The sequence below is a fragment of the Pygocentrus nattereri genome, chromosome 12 (genome assembly GCF_015220715.1).
Source record: "Pygocentrus nattereri isolate fPygNat1 chromosome 12, fPygNat1.pri, whole genome shotgun sequence".
NCBI lineage: Eukaryota > Metazoa > Chordata > Actinopteri > Characiformes > Serrasalmidae > Pygocentrus > Pygocentrus nattereri.
In genome coordinates, this window is record NC_051222.1 from 42,699,588 (window position 1) to 42,721,449 (window position 21,862).

A 21,862-nucleotide genomic window follows, 5' to 3' on the forward strand; every position below is an offset into this window, starting at 1 on the left:
AGGTGTTCCAGACATGTCTGACGGGGCAGAGACCCCAGGGAAGACCCAGGACAGGGATTATATCTCTCGACTGTCTTGGGAAGGCCTCAGTATCCCTCCGGAAGAGCTGGAGGAGGTGGCGGGGGAGAGGGAGGCCTGGGCCTCTTTGCTTAGGCTGCTGCCCCCAGACCAGGATAAGCGGTTGAGGATGGATGGACGGACATTAGAGAACAGAATAAATTTAGCACTAAAACTTAACTTAGAATTAATTGATGAGCAACACTTTTTTTATACACATCGTCCGAGACCCAGGGCAGAGGCTGGACAGCTCTGGGTCATGACACAGTGGAACATTTCATAGATCTGTCCTGGGACGGTGGGAAAAAGTGTCTGGTGACCTGCTTTTACTAGCTGGAAAAACATGGCTGCAGTATTTGTAATAATCATAAGAAAAGATTATTTTAGCTGCCTGGTGACGAGGCTCAGTTATCCCATTACAAACGCTAAACAAGTGGCCAACAACAGCTAAACTGTTTAGCTTCTCCACAACATCAGCTCAGTATGAACAGCAAACATTAGCTGGCTCGGTATGTCAGTGATGGATCACACCGCCTCACTGTCATCAGTCCTAACACAGCCATATCAAAGCATATCACTGTATTCAACCACCAGCCAGCAGATGACTGGGTTTCTCTATTCTGTCGTAGTAGTTTAAGGGGTGATCTGCTGTATATCTGATGCTCACTGTGTAAAAGCATTAACTGTAGTGTGATTCTCTGACATCAGACAAGCAGAGCCTCCTTTAAGATACGCTTAAACTGAAATCTGTGCTATTTTGTCTTGTTTGCTCTACAGTAACATCAATCTGCTGTGCTGTGAGTGAATGAGCACTGCTTCAAGTTAGCCAGCTGCTAAAAACAGCTAGCTGGGGAAGCTAGCATTCTCCCGCTCTCCAAAGCCTCATAGCTTCCTCAGGTTACTCTCATTTAAAGCAGAGCTGTAACTTCTTTCACTTTTGTCACTTGGGAATGCACTGATACTAAAATCTGACTGAGTGCTGTAACAGGGCTGCAGTTGTGGGGAGCAGACACGATGTAACGCTGCTAAAGTTTGTTAGGATGTACAGCAAGAGGTGAGGTCACTGTAGGTCAGAACAGCTACAACACTGATTTCTTCACTCAGACTCTGTCACAGGAGAGCAGATCGCTGCTCGACATCGAACATTTATCAAACATTTCTTATATTTCCATAGAGTTCCCAAGTTATATCGTAATAATTATCGTTTTATTGAGCCAGCCTTATTAGCTGCCCATACATAAGTCTGATATTTGATGCACATGTGTCAAAAGGTCAGGCATATGTGTCAAAAAATATTGTCACATATATATAAATAAATCAAATATTGGACATATATGCATAATATATGGATCATACATGTCTCACAGGTGGGTGAATACATGAATGCGTGCATAACATATAGATCAATTTGTATATAAATGTTTTTCAAAGTAAAATAATCAAAACACAATATTATATAAGGGTAATCCATTTATACTAATCCATTTATACTAAATATATGCCATATATTTGAAATCTATATATTGCTATAGATCAGATTTCTGTATGGGTGTAGCAGGTGTGGCAGATTGGAGTTCAAACTGTGATCCACAGGAAGGAATTAGAAGAAAGAACAACCCGGAGCGGTCGGCAGCCCTATCCACGGTTCCCGGGGAGCAATTGGGCACTTCAGTCATGGACTGTCAGCCAAGGGGATCGAACTGGCAACCTTCCGGTCACAAGGATGTTTCCCTAACCTCCAGCCCACGACTGCCCACTCCAGGAAGATCTCCAGGTCCAGGCTTGGTAAACACTGCTGTAGAACATGCAGAGTAAAGTTATAATAAAGTAATACCCAGAATACCTCATATTTGAAAAATGTTAAGTAACTAGTTCACTAAAATATTATATGATATAACTCAATTTCCTTGAAATGTTAAATGTAACATCTAAAATCTACATTGAATAAGTTAGTATTGTACATCACATAAAACAAATGATTAATATAAGAGATGATTCTAAAGTTTTAAACTGCACTATAGATATTACCTGTCCCCGCACTGCTTCTCTTACCACAGAAAGTGTTGTTTATTTGTGTTGCTATATTATTTGTTTCTTAAATTAATGAATGATTGTGTAAAAAGTTTATTTGCAATTTGTTGTGGATACTGTCATGCACGTGCTGTTTACTGAATAATAACAATAAACTATTCTAAAAAAATTAAAGATGCTGATAAAGTTGAGCATTGTAACAAAATGCAATAATGAATTGAGATAAATGTAAAACACTACTGTATAGTTGTATATACTATAGAACTATATACTATTGATGTAGAAATAAAACCTTGTTTCTCTAAAAAAAAACTACAGGAGAATGAAAAACCTTCGTCATTTTCATTGTCTGTTAATGCAACAAGATTTTATTTGTAACTAATTTCGGACTGTTTCTATTGCTCCATTCATCATGAAATTCGGATACAGCGTAAGCAGCACGTATTTTCAAATTATGTCAAAAAATGAAAAATGTCAAAAATGGAGACACAAGGTTTTGTTCCTAAAACCCCACACACTCATAATGTGCAAAATTCTTAAAATTGTTAAAAATCATTTATCTGGTATTTATCTTTATATGTTTTGCATGGAAAGCCACATTATCACATTACAATAAATGCAAATAAACATAAATACAATAAAACATAAAGAGAAGTTGTTGCTTTCAAAAAAATGTTGAAAGCTTATTTGTATTTATTCTCATGTAAGTATTTTTACTGTGTAGGTAAGTAAACATTTACAGCCCACACAAAGTCTGTACCGATCCTTTTCTCAGATGCTTTAATTTTTTTGTACCTGTACATATGTAGACAAAAGATGTTTATAACAGCTGTGAAAACAACTCAAATTAAAGCAAATAAAATGCGTAATAAATGTTCAAGCAACACTTGCCTGAATTTATTTATGTGGTGTTGATGCCTGAAACTTTGGGGTCACTTAGAAATTTCGGAAGTGTAAAATATGAACAAAAAGTTCCATATATCTATTATTATTATTATTATTTTCTTAAATCACACTCTTCCTGGGACAAATATCAGACATATACGTATAAGGAGACAAGACTGCAGGTCACACTTTGATGATTCATAAAACATTTTAAAATCAATACCAAACAAATACAGTAATCTCTGGTGTAACATCTGTGTTTAGTACTAGTTAATGACTTAAGGATGTTTGTCCAGTACAAAATGCATTAAAAGTAGAAACATTAGACATCTATCAGTGGGAGGCCAGGTCTAACACTACCTACATTCCTGAGAAAGTAAAATCTCTCTTATTGATGTGATTTGAAGTCCGGAGCAAGAGCTAGGCTGCTCTCTTCAGTTAGGAGAGAATGGCCCTAGGGACTGGACTGAGACCATGGCAGATTTTGTTTGTAATTTTACATACGGATAAAGGGGATTCCTGAACCGGTCATGAAATGTGTACAGATGTCTCAGTTGGTCTGATTTTGGAATTGGTTTCTGAACATGATTAGGCAGAACTCTGTAGAATGACAGGGTGCCAGCTGGCCAGTCCAGATAGATTCCCATTGTGTGGGAGATGGGCTTTTGTGAGATTCTGATTCCCACTAACCGCGGGATGTACTTTCTGTTAAAACTGTAACACCTATTTGAGCTTTTGGACTTCATTCCAAAATCAATTTCTGTTGTCCATTTAACTTGCCAGTAGAATTTCCCCTGTTCACCACAAAAGCCGCTGTCAACAAGATGGTTTTCCCACTTCTGAACATCTTCCTCACATGACAGTTCCCATTTTGCAAAGTAAGAGCCATCTATAAAATAAATAAAACAAAAATGTGCAATATTATATAAAAGGCACTTTTAATGAATAAAATTCAGTTTATGACCCATTCCCAAAATGTCCTGTAATAAGTGAAGGGATCTGCACACTGACCTAAAATAATAGGATTCAAATTAGCATTTAAAATATCACAAAAACATTTAAATTGTCTTTTTCCACCTTTAATGTGGTAATTTCTCTCCCAATCCACTGACATTGGTTTCATTAAAATCTTCCAGTAACAACATAATTATTGTTTTTGGTTCAATAAGGAAAACATTGATGAATGTCAGAAGTGGGGGTTTTCAGAAGAAATCTCAGCAACACTTTACTGTATGGTACAGTTCACAAGGCTACATGACACCCACATAAGCTTGTCATGATAGCTGACATAACCCTACATAAGTATTTATTAATGCTTATTCCAATAGCCATCATCTGTCATACAACCCCAATTCCAGTGAAGTTGGGACGTGTAAAACATAAATAAAAACAGAATACGATGATTTGCAAATCCTTTTCAACCTGTATTCAATTGAACACACTACAAAGACGGGATATGTAATGTTCAAACGGATAAACTTTATTGTTTTTTGTAAATATTCACTCATTTTGAATTTGATGCCTGCAACACGTTCCAGAGAAGGTGGGACAGGGGCGTGTTTCCCACTGTGTTACATCACCTTTCCTTTAACACTCAATAAGCGTTTGGGAACTGAGGACACTGATTGTTGAAGCTTTGTAGGTGGAATTCTTTCCCATTCCTGCTTGATGTCCAGCTTCAGCTGCTCAGCAGTCCGGGGTCTCCGCTGTCGTATTTTGAGCTTCATAATGCGCCACACATTTTCAATGGGAGACGGTCTGGACTGCAGGCAGGCCAGTCTAGTACCCGCACTCTTTTACTACGAAGCCACGCTGTTGTAACACGTGCAGAATGTGGCTCGGCATCGTCTTGCTGAAATAAGCAGGACGTCCCTGAAAAAGACGCTGCTTGGATGGCAGCAGATGTTGCTCCAAAACCTGTATGGACCTTTCAGCATTAATGGGCCTTCACAGATGTGCAGGTTACCCCTGCCATGGGCACTAACACCCCCGCCACACCATCATAGATGCTGGCTTTTGAACTTTGCTCTGATAACAATTCGGACAGTCCTTTTCCTCTTTGGCCCGGAGGACACGACGTCCATGATTTCCAGAAACAGTGTGAAGTGTGGACTCGTCAGACCACAGGACACTTTTCCACTCTGCGTCAGTCCATCTCAGATGAGCTCGGCCCAGAGAAGCCGGCGGAGTTTCTGGGTGGTGTTGATATGTGGCTTCGCTTTGCATGGCAGAGTTTTAACCTGCACTTGCAGACGGAGAGACAAACTGTGTTCACTGACAGTGGTTTTCCGAAGTGTTCCTGAGCCCATGTGGGAATATCCGTTACAGAATGATGTGGGTTTTTAATGCAGTGCCACCTGAGGGGTCGAAGGTCACGGGCATTCAGTGTTGGTTTTCTGCCTCGCCGCTTACTTGCAGAGATTTCTCCAGATTCTCTGAATCTTTTGATGATATTATGGACTGTAGATGATGAAATCCCTAAATTCCTGCAGTTGCACGTTGAGAAACGTTGTTCTTAAACTGTTGGACTATTTGCTCATGCAGTTGTTCACTAAGTGGTGAACCTCGCCCGTCCCTGCTTGTGAACGACTGAGCCTTTCAGGGATGCTCCCTTTATACCCAATCATGACACTCACCTGTTTCCAATTAACCTGTTCACCTGTGGAATGTTCCAAACAGGTGTTTTTTGAGCATTCCTCAACTTTCCCAGTCTTTTGTTGCCCCTGTCCCAACTTCTTTGGAACGTGTTGCAGGCATCAAATTCAAAATGAGTGAATATTTGCAAAAAATAATAAAGTTTATCTTTTTGAACATTAAATATCTTGTCTTTGTAGTGGATTCAGTTGAATATAGGATGAAAAGGATTTGCAGATCATCGTGTTCTGTTTTTATTTGTTTTACACAACGTCCCAACTTCACTGGAATTGGGGTTGTAAATGCTACTTTGATCAAAATTGGGAAATTTAACCTTTATAACCTTTTGGCTGTTGGAATAAGCATTAATAAACATTTATGTGGGTTACATAATTTATAACGACAAGCTTGTGTAGGTGACATGTAGCCTTGTGAACTGTACCCTACAGTAAAGTTTTACCAAAATTTCTTCTTAAGAACAGTTGATGAATGAGGCCCAATGGCAGTACTGGGACCTCAATACTCGGACAAATGAAATCAGCAAAGATCGCTAAATTTAATTTACTTACATTTTCTTATGCCTGGTTTCATTCTGTGCTCCCCACAGTTTCTTAGACTGCATGTAAAATCAGAGAAAACAAGTTAAATTTAATACTCTTGCACAGGTAAACTCTCAGTCTCACCTACAACCATAAACCTACAACATACTTAAGTGTCTCCAGTATGCAGTGTGGATCCTCCAATCTGGCAGAGAGCACCTTCTCTCCTGGATGATTGTAGCTCAGATCTAGCTCTCTTAGGTGGCAGGGGTTTGAACACAGAGCTGAAGCTATTGAAGAACAGCCTTCCTCTGTGATCATGCAACCAGACATTCTATTAAAATGAACAAGTCTAATCAGCTCAGTATGTAATCAAATGATGATACATATGTACATGAACATGCCATTTATAAATTTACAGCGCAAAAACAGATTTTTTTTGTAATTACTTGAGGTGTTATAAGGCAAGAACCACTGATCATTTTGTTTTATTTACAAACTTGGAACATTTGTGTGTGTGTGTGTGTGTGTGTATATACACTGCTCAAAAAAATAAAGGGAACACTCAAATAACATCCTAGATCTGAATGAATGAAATATTCTCATTGAAGACTTTGTTCTGTACAAAGTTGAATGTGCTGACAACAAAATCACAAAAATCATCAATGGAATCAAATTTATTAACCAGTGGAGGCCTGGATTTGGAGTCACACACAAAATTAAAGTGGAAAAACACACGACAGGCTGATCCAACTTTGATGTGATGTCCTTAAAACAAGTCAAAATGAGGCTCAGTGTTGTGTGTGGCCTCCACGTGCCTGTATGACCTCCCTACAATGCCTGAGCAGCTCCTGATGAGGTGACGGATGGTCTCCTGAGGGATCTCCTCCCAGACCTGGACTAAAGCATCTGCCAACTCCTGGACAGTCTGTGGTGCGACGTGGCGTTGGTGGATGGAGCGAGACATGATGTCCCAGATGTGCTCAATCGGATTCAGGTCTGGGGAACGGGCGGGCCGGTCCATAGCTTCAGTGCCTTCATCTTGCAGGAACTGCTGACACACTCCAGCCACATGAGGTCTAGCATTGTCCTGCATTAGGAGGAACCCAGGGCCAACCACACCAGCATATGGTCTCAAGGGGTCTGAGGATCTCATCTCGGTACCTAATGGCAGTCAGGCTACCTCTGGCGAGCACATGGAGGGCTGTGCGGCCCTCCAAAGAAATGCCACCCCACACCGTTACTGACCCACTGCCAAACCGGTCATGCTGAAGGATGTTGCAGGCAGCAGATCGCTCTCCACAGCGTCTCCAGACTCTGTCACGTCTGTCACATGTGCTCAGTGTGAACCTGCTTTCATCTGTGAAGATCACAGGGCGCCAGTGGCGAATTTGCCAATCCTGGTGTTCTCTGGCAAATGCCAAGCGTCCTGCACGGTGTTGGGCTGTGAGCACAACCCCCATCTGTGGACGTCGGGCCCTCATACCATCCTCATGGAGTCGGTTTCTAACCGTTTGTGCAGACATGCACATTTGTGGCCTGCTGGAGGTCATTCTGCAGGGCTCTGGCAGTGCTCCTCCTGTTCCTCCTTGCACAAAGGCGGAGGTAGCGGTCCTGCTGCTGGGTTGTTGCCCTCCTATGGCCTCCTCCACATCTCCTGGTGTACTGGCCTGTTTCCTGGTAGCGCCTCCAGCCTCTGGACACTACGCTGACAGACACAGCAAACCTTCTTGCCACAGCTCGCGTTGATGTGCCATCCTGGATGAGCTGCACTACCTGAGCCACTTGTGTGGGTTGTAGAGTCCGTCTCCTGCTACCACGAGTGTGAAAGCACCACCAAAAAAAGTGACCAAAACATCAGCCAGAAAGCAGAAAGGTACTGAGAAGTGGTCTGTGGTCCCACCTGCAGAACCACTCCTTTATTGAGTGCGTCTTGCTAATTGCCAGTAATTTCCACCTGTTGTCTGTTCCATTTGCACAACAGCTGTGAAATTGATTGTCAGTCAGTGTTGCTTCCTAAGTGGACAGTTTGATTTACTTATAAGTTAGTTATATTGTGTTGTTTAAGTGTTCCCTTTATTGTTTTGAGCAGTGTATATATATATATATATATATATATATATATATATATATATATATATATATATATATATATATATATATATATATATATATATATATATATAAACACATATACAGTGCCTTGCAAAAGTATTTGGCCCCCTTGAACTTTTCAACCTTTTGCCACATTTCTGGCTTCAAACATAAAGATATGAAATTGTAATTTTTTGTGAAGAATCAACGACAAGTGGGACACAATCGTGAAGTGGAACGAAATTTATTGGATATTTTAAACTTTTTTTAGAAATAAACTGAAAAGTGGGGCGTGCAATATTATTTGGCCCCCTTGCGTTAATACTTTGTAGCGCCACCTTTTGCTGCGATTACAGCTGCAAGTCGCTCGGGGTATGTCTCTATCAGTTTTGCACATCGAGAGACTGAAATTTTTGCCCATTCTTCCTTGCAAAACAGCTCGAGCTCAGTGAAGTTGGATGGAGAGCGTTTGTGAACAGCAGTTTTCAGCTCTTTCCACAGATTCTCGATTGGATTCAACAGGTTTTCTTCCAGAATGGTCCTCTATTTGGCTCCATCCATCTTCCCATCAATATTAACCATCTTCCCTGTCCCTGCTGAAGAAAAGCAGGCCCAAACTATGATGCTGCCACCACCATGTTTGACAGTGGGGATGGTGTGTTCAGGGTGATGAGCTGTATTGCTTTTAGGCCAAACATAACATTTTGCATTGTGGCCAAAAAGTTCGATTTTGGTTTCATCTGACCAGAGCACCTTCTTCCACATGTTTGGTGTGTCTCCCAGGTGGCTTGTGGCAAACTTTAAACTAGACTTTTTATGGATATCTTTGAGAAATGGCTTTCTTCTTGCCACTCTTCCATAAAGCCCAGATATGTGCAGTGTACGACTGATCGTGGACAATGTCTCCCACCTCAGCTGTAGATCTCTGCAGTTCATCCAGAGTGATCATGGGCCTCTTGGCTGCATCCCTGATCAGTCTTCTCCTTGTTTGAGCTGAAAGTTTAGAAGGACGGCTGGGTCTTGGTAGATTTGCAGTGGTCTGATACTCCTTCCATTTCAATATGATCGCTTGAACAGTGCTCCTTGAGATGTTTAAAGCTTGGGAAATCTTTTTGCTTCCAAATCCGTCTTTAAACCTCTCCACAACAGTATCTCGGACCTGCCTGGTGTGTTCCTTGGTCTTCATGATGCTCTCTGAGCTTTAAACAGAACTCTGAGACTATCACAGAGCAGGTGCATTTATACAGAGACTTGATTACACACAGGTGGATTCTCTTTATCATCATCCGTCATTTAGGTCAACACTGGATCATTCAGAGATCCTCACTGAACTTCTGGAGTGAGTTTGCTGCACTGAAAGTAAAGGGGCCGAATAATATTGCACGCCCCACTTTTCAGTTTTTTATTTCTAAAAAAAGTTTAAAATATCCAATAAATTTCGTTCCACTTCACGATTGTGTCCCACTTGTCGTTGATTCTTCACAAAAAATTACAATTTCATATCTTTATGTTTGAAGCCTGAAATGTGGCAAAAGGTTGAAAAGTTCAAGGGGGCTGAATACTACTAATGTCTACATTTGTCTTATTGATAATGTTGCATTTCACTGAATGAAGATACATTCAGGCAACATTTAGAGACCAGGTACATGAATATGACCTTAGAATCTCGAGTTTACAATGGGAGCTCTTCAGTCCAGCAGAGAGCCGCTTCACTCCTGAGTCCTTCAGGTCATTGTCACTGAGGTCCAGCTCTCCAAGTTCTGAAGAATCTGAGCTGAGCGCTGATGCCAGAACTTCACAGCCATCTCCAGTTAGATTGCAGTGGCCCAACCTGGAAAAAAGTACTTCAAATATTACATAATTATTAAAACAAAAAACTGGTCTACCCAGAAAATTCTCACACCAATGATTGGTTAACAGCATTCGGCACATACCATTGCATTTTTAGATGTCCTTGGAATTTATATGTTAAATACTAAAATATGCTCCTGCATGCTCAGGGAGTCTGATTTTTGCAACGAGTCTGCTCACACTCTGTTTGGACTACTCACTACTGGCTTGGTATGCCTATGCAGAGTGGCGAGCGTGGAGCACCATGGGTACTGCTATAGCAGCAGTGAGAGACTTAAAGGCATGTGAATAGTTGTTATTGTGGGCGTGAGTGTTAATGTTGTTGTGGGATATTGTGCTGGGCTGGGGGCTGGTTGTTGGAGTTTAGTGTCTACCATATTTGTGAGATGAATAGTTGGAGGTGACCATCCCTGTCTGCCAGCCACGAAGGTAGCACTGAACAAGGGGTTTCTCCTGCTGTGTTAATAAAACATGCACTTGTTTGAAGCACCATGAGTCCCAAGTCTTCTTTTCTTTGATAACACCACAAGGTGTTTCCAGTTTTTCCCCCTTTCTTTTAGTATGTTATTTATCATTTGGGGCATGAAAACGGTCTGCCATGTCTCAAAGCCCAAATGCCAGAGGGAGAAACTCTCACCCACAGAAAACAAAAATCTCAGCTGCCTGAAATGTCTCATTGTAATTCAAGCCCTTTTGTCATCTTGTAACACAATCTCATAATACAGTCCTTATTGTCCACCTATTGCCTAAAAGGGCTGGAACTGCTCTGGCAATCAGAACAGAATGTGTGAGGTGACCAATCAGAGCACACAGGGCTCATTAGGAGATGGGGCTTAAAAATACCAGAGCTAGACAGAGAGTGAATGCACACGTACAGTATGTGTTCCAAATGAACAAAACGAATGATTTGGTACATAAAATGAAAAGAAAAATGGAGTACATTGGTCATTTATTTGTTATAACTTAGTATAGATAGAATCTTTGCCAGTCTAGCAGATTCATGCACTAAGGAGGTATAAGTGTTGGTACTTCATGACTAAATTGAATTATTAAGAAAAAAACACGTAAGTACACACCACAGTGTTTGTAGTTGGTTTGGACGAATCATCAGAGGACGACTGAGAAGTTTCATTCCAGAGTCTCGAATTCTACACCCATCCAAATGCAGCTCTTTCAGATGTGAGTGAGGTAGAACCTTGGACAATGTTGCACACGATTTATCTGTGACTTTATGGCAGTAGCTTAACCTAAAGACAGAAAAGAAATTTGCTGATAGAATGGCACATTTTGCCCACAATAGTGAAAAAAATAGTATCATATTCTGATGAGACTGAACATATTAAATGCACTTATTTTCTAACACAGATACTCAGTGTCGACAGTACATTAAGGAAAAAACAAATGAACTGATATATCTATAAGTACAATCTCATGATAATGTTTTTGAAGCGTTTGTATGACTGTTTATTAAATCAGTATCCCCACAAGTATGATTACAGACTAAATGACCACTTTCTGGAAAAAAAAATACATCCTACTTAAGCAGTGTTTTTTGCAACAGTCCTTTAAACTTTTGTCTTAATCTATAACCTTTGAGCATGATAACTTATGTTTTTTCAAACTATGGCTCACCTAAGCTTCTCCAGTTCACATTTTGAATGTTCAAGTTTCTGATAGATGTTCTTGACTCCAGTGTCTGTCAGGTTGTTGTAACTGAGATCTAGAACTTTCAAGCCTGAGTTGGTTGATTGTAGAGCTGAGGCCAGGACTACACAGCTGTCATCACTGAGATTGCAGTCCTTGAGCCTTACAGAGAAATCATGTGTCACACTGAAATACTGAAAACATCCTTGTGTGAAGTTAACTTGATTACACAAAACACGGAAAACCTAATACATTCAGGAACTCTAAGATTGAAAATTTCTTTATGAAAACACTGAAAACAATATACAGTGAGAGAGTCAGATCTCACTTTATTTTCCTATCAAAACGGCCAATATGCAGTAGTTCAATTCAATATATAAAAAGCAGAAAATGTATGTGTGTTATAATTACACAAAACAACAGCTAATATAAGATGTTTCAGTATTTATTACATCCACTCAGCTTCCATTCTTTTCAGGAGACTCACTTTCAGTTCCTCAAAGAATCTGCATACACACCTCCAAAGACACACCTGTGGATGTTTTCAAATCTGAAGCAGCTTAATTTTCTCATAGATGAAAGCTTTAAGTGCTGTTTATCTGATGAGGACAGATTTGGGGTCGACCAGCTCTTCCAAGTTGTCGTTAAAAGTCTAATTTTCTTTGTAGCTTATTTTCTCCTTCCTCATGCAAGATGAGTTTGGGTAATGTCTTGTGTGAATGTTATTGTCTCTAAAGAAAAAAAAAAACTGATGGATGTAATATACCTAGTGCTGACTGCTACTGTCTGATTTTCTGTATTCTGACAGTGAAATATGAATAACATTTAATGGCTGTTTTGACTGGAAATTAAATGAATGGATATGACTTCTGCATAGTACTGTACTTCAATGTGTTACTGATCAATGAAACATTACATTAGATATTGTGTGCTGTTTGTTTTGTTTTTTGCTATATTTATATTTAAGTCAATAAATAATAATCCTTAACAGATATCTGTTTGGGGAGGTTTTTCACTTCACCAACAAATTGCAATGAAAAACAGGTTATAACTTAACAGAGAATATATCTTTTAACCCATATCCAGGAAGCATTTCTTTCTACTTGTTCACTCTTTGACTACAGTAACAGTATGCACCTCCAGTTTATGTGTACATTTTCTCAATAGAAAAAGACATTTAGGTTTAAGAAATAAATTTTGAGATTTTGAGTTTCATTTGATGTTCAGACTTAAGTTTAAGCATACTTATGCAAAGACTTATGACATTTTACCTGGATTATAATTTGACTGTCCTGCATGGACAATCAATGTAGATCGTTTCAGAGGAAGTCCTTAATGAGAAACTTTCAAATAAAATTATTTTATTAACTTTGTACTTACATAAAAGAGCATGGCTGATCATGTGGACCCAACAGAGCAGCACGTATGACTTCTACCCAGGATTCGTGCTTTGCCTTGAACGAAACAAAAGCCAAAAATTCATTTTAGAGACAAGAGATGCTCTTTTTTTTATACCCACCAGTCATGTTACTGACCTGTTGCCAGTTAACCAGCCTTTTGTTGTCCCCGTCCAACTTTTTTGGAATGTGTTATTGGCATCAAATTCAAAATGGGCATATACTTTTCAAAAAACAATATAGTTTCTCAGTTTCAAAATTTGATATGTTGTGTTTTTATTATTTTCAACTAAATACAGGGTTTAAATGATTTGCACTTCATTGCATTTTGTACATTGCATTTGCACAGCATCCCAACTTTTTGGGAAATGGTTGTATTTTTCTCTTAGATTAAGTAGTTGTTAATAGCCTGTTGGGTTTTCTGGTCTGTTTAGCATGCTACAGGTCATACATGAGTGACTCACCAAGACAAATTGCCTTTTATTGCCTTGAAATATTTCACCATGTCAACAGAAACTGAAATGAAACTGTACTTCTAATCAGATTAGTGGCAGTTGTTTTAAATGCACCACTATAATTGTTAATTTGAACTAGAGCTTTGGGGAATACAGACTCTAATATAGAATATCCATCTAACAGTGGTTCTCCCAGTACAACTTACCAACAAATGTATGTGACTAAAATGAAGCTCTTTAAGTCTGAAGACTGGGGCCTTTACAGCTTCAACAAGATTTTTGTATTTCTCAATACAACCATGCCTGAATTGCAGCTTTTCCAGGTGTGAATTTGATGAGAGGAGGGCAGAAATTACAGCCATGGCTTGGTGGCAATTTACACTGATAAACAAACACAGATCATACTTATTATTTAATGTATGCTTGAAAACTGCATAAAAAAGTAGGAGCATAAAGGTAGTTTATTGCTTAGCATGCTCTTCTACTCACCGAGCCTTTCTGCAGTTTCTCACAACTGATACAAGTCTGCGCTGACCCTGAAATGATGAGCTCAGTCTAAAAACATCGATATCTTCCAACACAATCCCTGACACTTGGACCAGGTGGGCCAGCACTGAGCACTGTGCAACGGAGAGTTGTTCTTCAGCATTTCCGCATGATGACATGAACATTCGCATCTCCTCCTCAAAAGAGTAATCTCTCAGTTCAGCCAGGCTGCGGAGCAAATTTATGCTCTGATCATGACTGAGTTCCTTCTCCTTAGTCTTAAGCATATGTTTGATATATCTTATGGCCTTCTGGATGCTGTCCTGGTCCTGTTTATTATCCCCTATGAGTTGACCCAGCAGCATCTGACCACAGTTAAATGCCAGGCCAAGAAGAAAGGGGAGGAAATGCTTCAGCTCTCCATCAGAGCTGGTGTGCAGCTGTAGTTTAACACTGACCAAAGAACTGTCCACAGCAACCTTCAGCAGCTCCCACAGCGTTCCCTGATGCTGTTTTCTCGTGCAGGTTTCTTGATCTTCATTTTCAGAACTTTCTGATGTTGTGTCATTATTTGGAAACCACTGTATTTCTGGTTTTAGCATATTTATGCTGTAACTGCTATATGAACGTAGAACAGAAAGTGCAGCAAGATACACCTGAATGCTTGAATGCAGAAACCTGTAACTCTTGGAAGGTGAAGAATTTGAGCTGACCTCTAAGAAAATTTGAGCAAGCAGCTCTGATTTTATTGCTCCTTCTCCGGGTTCAATGCCATGCTCTCGAAAATCGTCCTCCGTCAGGACAGAGCTGTCTCTCGGATGTTTGAAGGCCATCTCTCCTAGTGCATTGAAAAGCTCCACATCAGCTTTTGACAGGCTGCCTGTTTTTAACATCTGGTTACTTTTTATCAGATAGCATGTCAGTACTTCAGTCAGAGTTTTAGGGAGGTGACCACTTTCACAATCGTAATACGCTCTCTCAAGAGCCGTGGCTGTGATCCAACAGAAGACCGGTAGATGGCACATGGTGTGCATGGTCCATGTGGTTCTGATGTGCGAGATGATTCTATTGGCTTTATCCCATCCACAGATTTTCTTCCTGAGGTACTCCTCTATATGTGCATCACTGAATCCCTGAAGATCTGTCACAAGGTCAGTAGGCCTGCATTCTGAGAGCTCTTTGGCTTTTCCCGGTCGGGATGTTATCCAGATGAGCGCTGAGGGAGCCAGTTCACCCATTATGAGGACAGATATCAGTGTATCTACTGATGTAATGGTCTCTTCCTCACCGTTGGAGTCAACCATATTCCTGGATTTCAGATCAAGATCAAGTTTGCTTTCATTCAGGCCATCAAAGATAAATACAACTTTGCACTGCTCATATATCTTTGGATCCAGGACCTTCAGTTCAGGATGGAAGTGACACAAAAGCGAATGAAGACTAATGAAGTGCTCATCATCTCTAAGCAAATTCAACTCTGAGAATGGAAGCACAAACATGAAATCCACGTCCTGGTTGGCTGTTCCCATGGCCCAGTCCAGAACAAACTTTTGCACGCACGCTGTTTTTCCAGTGCCAGCAATTCCTGTTGTGAGTACAACCTTCTGACCAGGCAATGCTTTGAAGAGATCATTGCAGCTGATTGCTTTGTCTTTGTCAATTCTCCATATTTCATTTTCTGTAAATAGATCATTACTCTCTTCTTCTGAGATGAAGAGCTGTGGATGAATCCACTCTTGGAGAGTCATGTTGCTCCTTTTTGCAATACCTTCCAAGATGGTCTCAAGCTTCTGTCTCAAGTTCTCCTTGAATTTGGCCTGCAACCGTCGCACACGTTCCAAATCTGTCATTGATAAAAATGAACCAAATTTGAAAAACTAAGCATTGAAAATGCGTCCTCCTTTTCTTTCCATTCTTAGAAAGTTTCTGCCTTTCCCTTGAATCTCTTATTCTCTCAGATATAGCAAAGGTTTGGGCACACCTGATTAAATTACACATTTTGTTAATTTTCTTAATGAAAAGAAGTTCACTGCCACTTCTACATGAAACGTGATACACACACACACACACACACACAGTCTAAGCCACTTATCCTACTGGGTCATGGGGGTCATTGGGTGGAAAGCAGGATTAAACATGATACATTTATTCAAATTTTAATGTACAATTTTGCTGACTAATATATTGAAAAAAATGAAACAAAATGCATAATTTTCATTAATTTGGACACCATCAGTCTGTACCTATGATCCCCTTCAGCTGAAATCACAGAATGCTCCTTGTAGTCAGGTCTTCTTTTTGTGATTTAAGTTTTTTTTTCTTTTCTTGCAGAACATTTCTAGTTCAAACATATTCATAGGTTGTCTTGCATGAACAACATGCTCGAGAACTTCAGTCACGATGGATTTCCAATGATGCTGGGGATGGTGAAGATCATTTCAAAACCTTACTCATTCGTTAATCTTCTGCTGAAGTAAATCAAGGCTGAATTTGAGGTATTTGCAGTCGATTGTTTTGTTGTAATGTGCAAACTCTTTTCACCTTCACTTTCTTCCCCAGCTGTGGAACAATAGCTATAGGATTGGTTCTGGCTGGAGAGGCTGCCACACAACTCCAAAGTTTACTAGATCCTGCCCCATGCCCAACAGTGGCCAAGGACAGTTACATCAGTGGATCAGTTCATCCATGTATTCTTCAAACATACAATGGTGTCAGAGCATGCCTGTGTATGAATCTTTATTGTATCCTCTTGTAAGGGTTCAGCAATGCTAGCTTTAGATTACTTTAGGTTTAGGTTACCTTAAGTGTGTTCTCCTGCAGGGAGTCCTATTATAAAATAAGGGGCTAGTATGGACTAGGTGTTAGGGTAGCAACCTTCACAGGGCTAGATGGCTTATGAGAAGAGCCATCAGTATAGCTGTGAGCCAGCCTGAAGTAGATCTACCATTTCCCTGCTGGTATTCTGTTTGCCATGTGGAGCTCCAAATACAGTTATGGACCAAAACCTCAAGACATCTAAGATTCTCCTGAGAACCCCCTACAGTACAATCATCAAATCAAATCAAATTTATTTGTATAGCGCTTTTTACAACGGATGTCACAAAGCAGCTTTACAGAATTTCAGAAAAGACAAAGTTTCAACAGGACTGTAAGAATGTACAGAAACCCCCCCAGTGGGCAAGCCAGGGGCAACAGTGGCAAGGAAAAACTCCCTCAGAACTGAGGAAGAAACCTTGGGAGGAACCAGGCTCACCAGGGGGGACCCATCCTCCTCTGGTCAAACTACCTACAAGTTATTATATTACTAATATTAACAGCAGTAATATTGATATTAGGAATATCTAGGAGTCTATGAGAACATCAGTGTACAATACCTTTGGTGACTGCAGCCCAAGAGTTCTACTTATGTCCACAGCACTTGATTCTGAAGTGTCTCTAGTTTATCTAGATATTGCTTTGCAAACATCTGACCGTAACTAAATTCAGTAAGCTCTTAATCTTAAACCAGTAACACTAGTGCAGAAACAGAACGGTGTTGAAACTTTTGCACGTCAAATTTTTTCATTTTTTTACCCCAATGTATGTTAAAAACACTGAATAAGTAATGACTGTGCACTTAAAATGTGTTCCATGCAGAGGAGGTCCAACTTTCCCTGTACAACTGTACTGTTCTCCATCATATTACTACATTTATTACAGATGACCACTTCTACACACATGGCTGTCAGATTTAGAATGTCTCACAGTATGTCATTTTAATTCCTTTCATTATTTTAATGAGTTGGTCTTTATGTATTTAGTTATTATTCTGCTTATACATACAATTTTTAATTATCAAATGTTTATACTTGTACAGTTGTACAGTAATCTCCACAATGTTGGAATGACTCTTACAGTGTTTCTGTTGATGTTAATTCCAGTCCTTCATTGATTCGCTGTTGAACTATGTAATCTACATGTGGAAGGATCCCACTGCACATTAGCTGCTGGGATTTGTTTAAATAAAGCATGAATACCTTTGTGTGTGAACAGAGACAGAAGAGTTTTTATTCATTTTGAATGTTAATGCATGTTGTAGTTTAGTGATCTGCCAGTCTGCCCTCTTGTGGTTATTATGTTTAGGCCACAAATGCTGATCATCTTTACTCGCTTAATAATTTATTTCTATAAACACGTCTATAAGATCTATTTCAGCCACAGACCAAGGAACAAGGAGTGTGAATGGACAGATTCTGTGGCCACATATAATTTCTTAAATTGCATTTCCACCCTGTGGCATGCGCCCGCCCCCCGGGCCCCAACAATGATGGGTGAGAGAGCCGGCAGAAAGGCGGGGCCCGAGCACTCAGCCGCCACGCTCCTCGGCGAGGACGCCAGGGAGAGAGCTGCCCGGGGGGCGGGCGCATGCCACACACCCATTAATGTTTCTATACAGCAGAAAAGAGCACACATTCATTATAGGACCTGCTAAATAAGAAGCTCTGTGAAACAGAAACGGGTCTATAACACAATCACTCACTCACACTGTGCTTCATTATTCACTCACCTGAGGTTGGACTTATGGGAGAACTTGTGTTTCTCTCACCTGGGAGAAGAAACGAAACATTAGTTTCCATTTTTACATCAAGCTGAAGATGTTTAGACAGAACTAAAGTAAAGGAGAAGTAATGAGATCAGGACACCCACCGTGGAAATGAACATGTATGTTATTGCTGACTGAGCCCTCGACGTGACTGCCCACCACTTGGGGTGAAATAACAGAGGAACTGTTGGAGGCTGTGATGGTGGACATGTGAGGGACATCTGCGGGATATTTTGGTGGATCTGCCATGTTAATCTGGGTTGAACTCTGCACTGACAGTCTGGGCAATTCAACACAGAGGCTTAATTCCACCACCTAAGACAAACGGGGCAGATTTAGAGTCTATAACACATTTAGTTTTAGAGTCTATAACACATAACGACCTATACGAAAGGGCCACACTGTCTTTACAGCGCTCCTATATAACAGCCTTTACAGAGCAGTCGCATACATTTCCCAGGGGAACGAGCAGCACGTTCAGTTTCTGCACCCTTTACATGTGAAATGAAATTGCTTTAAAAGTTTAACTCAAAACACGTTTGTTACAGTAAAGACGTGCAGTAAATATAGAGCAGATTGACGGATTCTCTGTGGGACAGTCCCCACACTGGGCTCCAGTGTGCTGCGTTTCAACAAAAGGATTTATTTATGTTGTCATTTGTTCAATGTAGCTTCAGCTGAATAGATGTAATATTTTACTAATTGTTTATTGGCTTCTTTTCATTTATTTGAATACTAAAATCACAATAAAACTGGAATTTAAAGGTGATGTGTTTTTTAATAAGGTGCAGCCATGACTCACTATAGTGAGGCCATAAATTACTATATTGAGATTACAAGTTAATATATTAAGATCTGAAGTTAATATACTGAGGCCATGAATGTATATATTGAGACCACAGGCTAATATGTTGAGATGATGAGCCAAGTTTCTTGTGGCCATAATATATGAATTTGCTGTCATGCCTTATTATAAAACCATGTCACCATAGGGGGATATTTATATTTCAACACAAAATATGCTTCATAAATTACATTAACTCATTATATTCAGCAACAATTCTGTATTTTATGAGTGTCTCTTATGACATTAATAAAACATTTTCTCTGTTTCACTCTAAAAATGTAAACAAATACCCAGAATGCACTTCTGGAAACTAAAAGCATCAGGATCACAAATTTACAATAGTTCACACAAACTCTGAATTACTAACTGCTGAAAAACTGTGATTGTAAATAACAGAACTACTGACTGAAGAGAAAAGCTCAGCTTGAGCTGCCGGTTTACATATAAGACATTTGACGAATTCCAGCACATCTAGTAAAGATACCCGGGAAGGCAACTAACAACACGGTTTTCTTTCAGGATGCTGGAGTTCTGATCATCAGGGTCCTGTTCATTTATGGATGTGAGCTCCTATATCTGTCTCCTACTTTTCCTCAGTAAATGTTTCCTTAAGGGTTTTAATGTTTGGTACCTGCCAGCAGAGGGCGCTCTACTATGTTCAAGCTCTACGCTGGAAAACGAGCTTGGACGTGACTGGCGGCTCCAGTTTCGCGCCTTTTCCCACCAACCAGACCAAACTAGCTAGACCTTCTCTTTCTGTGTAGAGCTCTAACTCAATACTGTGTGTAAGAGACCAGGAACACGTGTTATTGGATGTACTGGTACATTAGGTTATTATACCATAAGCGTCCCCTGTTTTTTGTGAAGGCAGATGACTTTAATTTTTGTTCCCCCAATAATAATAATAATAATAATAATAATAATAATAATAATAATTTAGGTTTGTTTTGTACACTGTTTACTTATTGAGCTCATGCCTGAAGAGCAGCTAAAGTTCATGATGATACATTTCAGAGCTCCATTTGTGGCCATACAAAAACAAAACGATTTAAAAGGGAAATATATGAAGCCTACAGAAAAGAAAACACTAAGACTAAACTCGAATTTTAGTTGAGATCCAGTACCAAGACCTGCCTTGTTTGACACAAGAGGTTTTAAAAACAATTATAACTCCCTGTTTTAGGCATATTTCACAAAATGAGCGCTGCCTACGACAGACCGATTAAACAGACCTACAGTCGACTGGTGGAATATTTGGTAAAAATACAATAAATTACTGGATCTTTTTGATGCTTTTTAATGCATTCACTATTTACTATAGAAATGCCACTTATCAAGTCACCTCATAGCTGGTGCGCATCTAGAAGAAGAGCCTGAAAAAATCCTTATTTAAAGCAAAACTGTTTTACAGTGTTTGATAGAACCTCTGTTCCCCCAGCAAAACCCACCTTTTCTCGTTTTCATCCAGGGAACATTCTTCTCTTCATCTTCTCTTCATGTTTAACCTTTTCTTCATCTTAGGCTTTATGGCAGTTTGAACGCTGGTTGGCGTATTGCTGCCACCTGTGGTGTGGAGATATGGAAAACGTTAGATTAAACCAGTGAGATGAAATCTAAAACATGGGTAGGAACTTACGGAGTTAAATCCGTCACCAGAACCTGAAGCTGAACTCCTGCTTTATTAGTGAGACATTCAGGTCTGGAATTCCAGGAACACACGTGGGAAGAGCAAACAAGTGTAGATGTAATCGAACTCACACCTGGCCCATCACTAAACATCTGAGGCCACTGAGAGGGTCTTCTTTGTGAACTAGTACATGCCAATGAAGGACCACAACAGAGTTCAACTGTGTTTGCACACAGAGGAATTAGACCTCCACCTTTAACCCATCCATGCAGTGAAACACCCACAGACATGCACTCTAGTGAACACACACGCACACTAGGGGGCAGTGAGCACACTTGCCCGGAGCGGTGGGCAGCCCTATACACAGCATCCGGGGAGCAGTTGGGGGTTAGGTGTCTCTCTCAAGGGCACTTCAGCCATGGACTGTCAACCGAGGGGATCGAACCGGCGACCTTCCAGTCACAGGGCTGGTTCCCTGACCTCCAGCTCACGACTGCCCCGGCAGAGGAGCAGGTCACTGGAACAATTCTAGTTGTCACCAGTATTTATAGTAATTTACTTTATTTGCAGACAAATTTATTTGAATGATGAAAGTTACCGTTGGGCTACTTAAACATACCAAAAGTGACTGTAATGTGGATGCTAACAGGCTGGTCTGCTAACTGGTGCTTTGCCTAGTGCACGCCTTAAAGAAATCAAGCCTCAGTTTTTATCTGTATGAACAACCAATAAA

At 40.1% G+C, this 21,862-nt stretch overlaps 1 protein-coding gene across 2 annotated transcripts; it reads right to left on the bottom strand.

Annotated features, from left to right (window-relative positions):
• Window positions 1-1,546: 1,546 nt before the first annotated feature.
• On the bottom strand, window positions 1,547-21,060 carry LOC108413170 (NACHT, LRR and PYD domains-containing protein 3-like). Of its 2 annotated transcripts, XM_037543207.1 has the most exons (13): window positions 20,951-21,060; window positions 18,760-18,970; window positions 18,620-18,658; window positions 14,077-15,916; window positions 13,794-13,968; window positions 13,116-13,189; window positions 11,724-11,897; window positions 11,168-11,338; window positions 9,898-10,071; window positions 6,316-6,480; window positions 6,177-6,223; window positions 3,754-3,862; window positions 1,547-1,852 (listed from the first exon to the last, which is right to left on the bottom strand). In XM_037543207.1, exons 2-13 carry the CDS (start codon window positions 18,902-18,904, stop codon window positions 1,789-1,791), a joined length of 3,177 nt encoding a protein of 1,058 aa, XP_037399104.1. In that variant the 5' UTR covers window positions 18,905-18,970; window positions 20,951-21,060; the 3' UTR covers window positions 1,547-1,788. The 2 variants fall into 2 exon arrangements, with proteins under 2 accessions (XP_037399104.1, XP_017541041.2); XM_017685552.2 differs by lacking the exon at window positions 1,547-1,852 and having other exon boundaries at window positions 2,476-3,862.
• Between the last annotated feature and the right edge of the window lie 802 nt (window positions 21,061-21,862).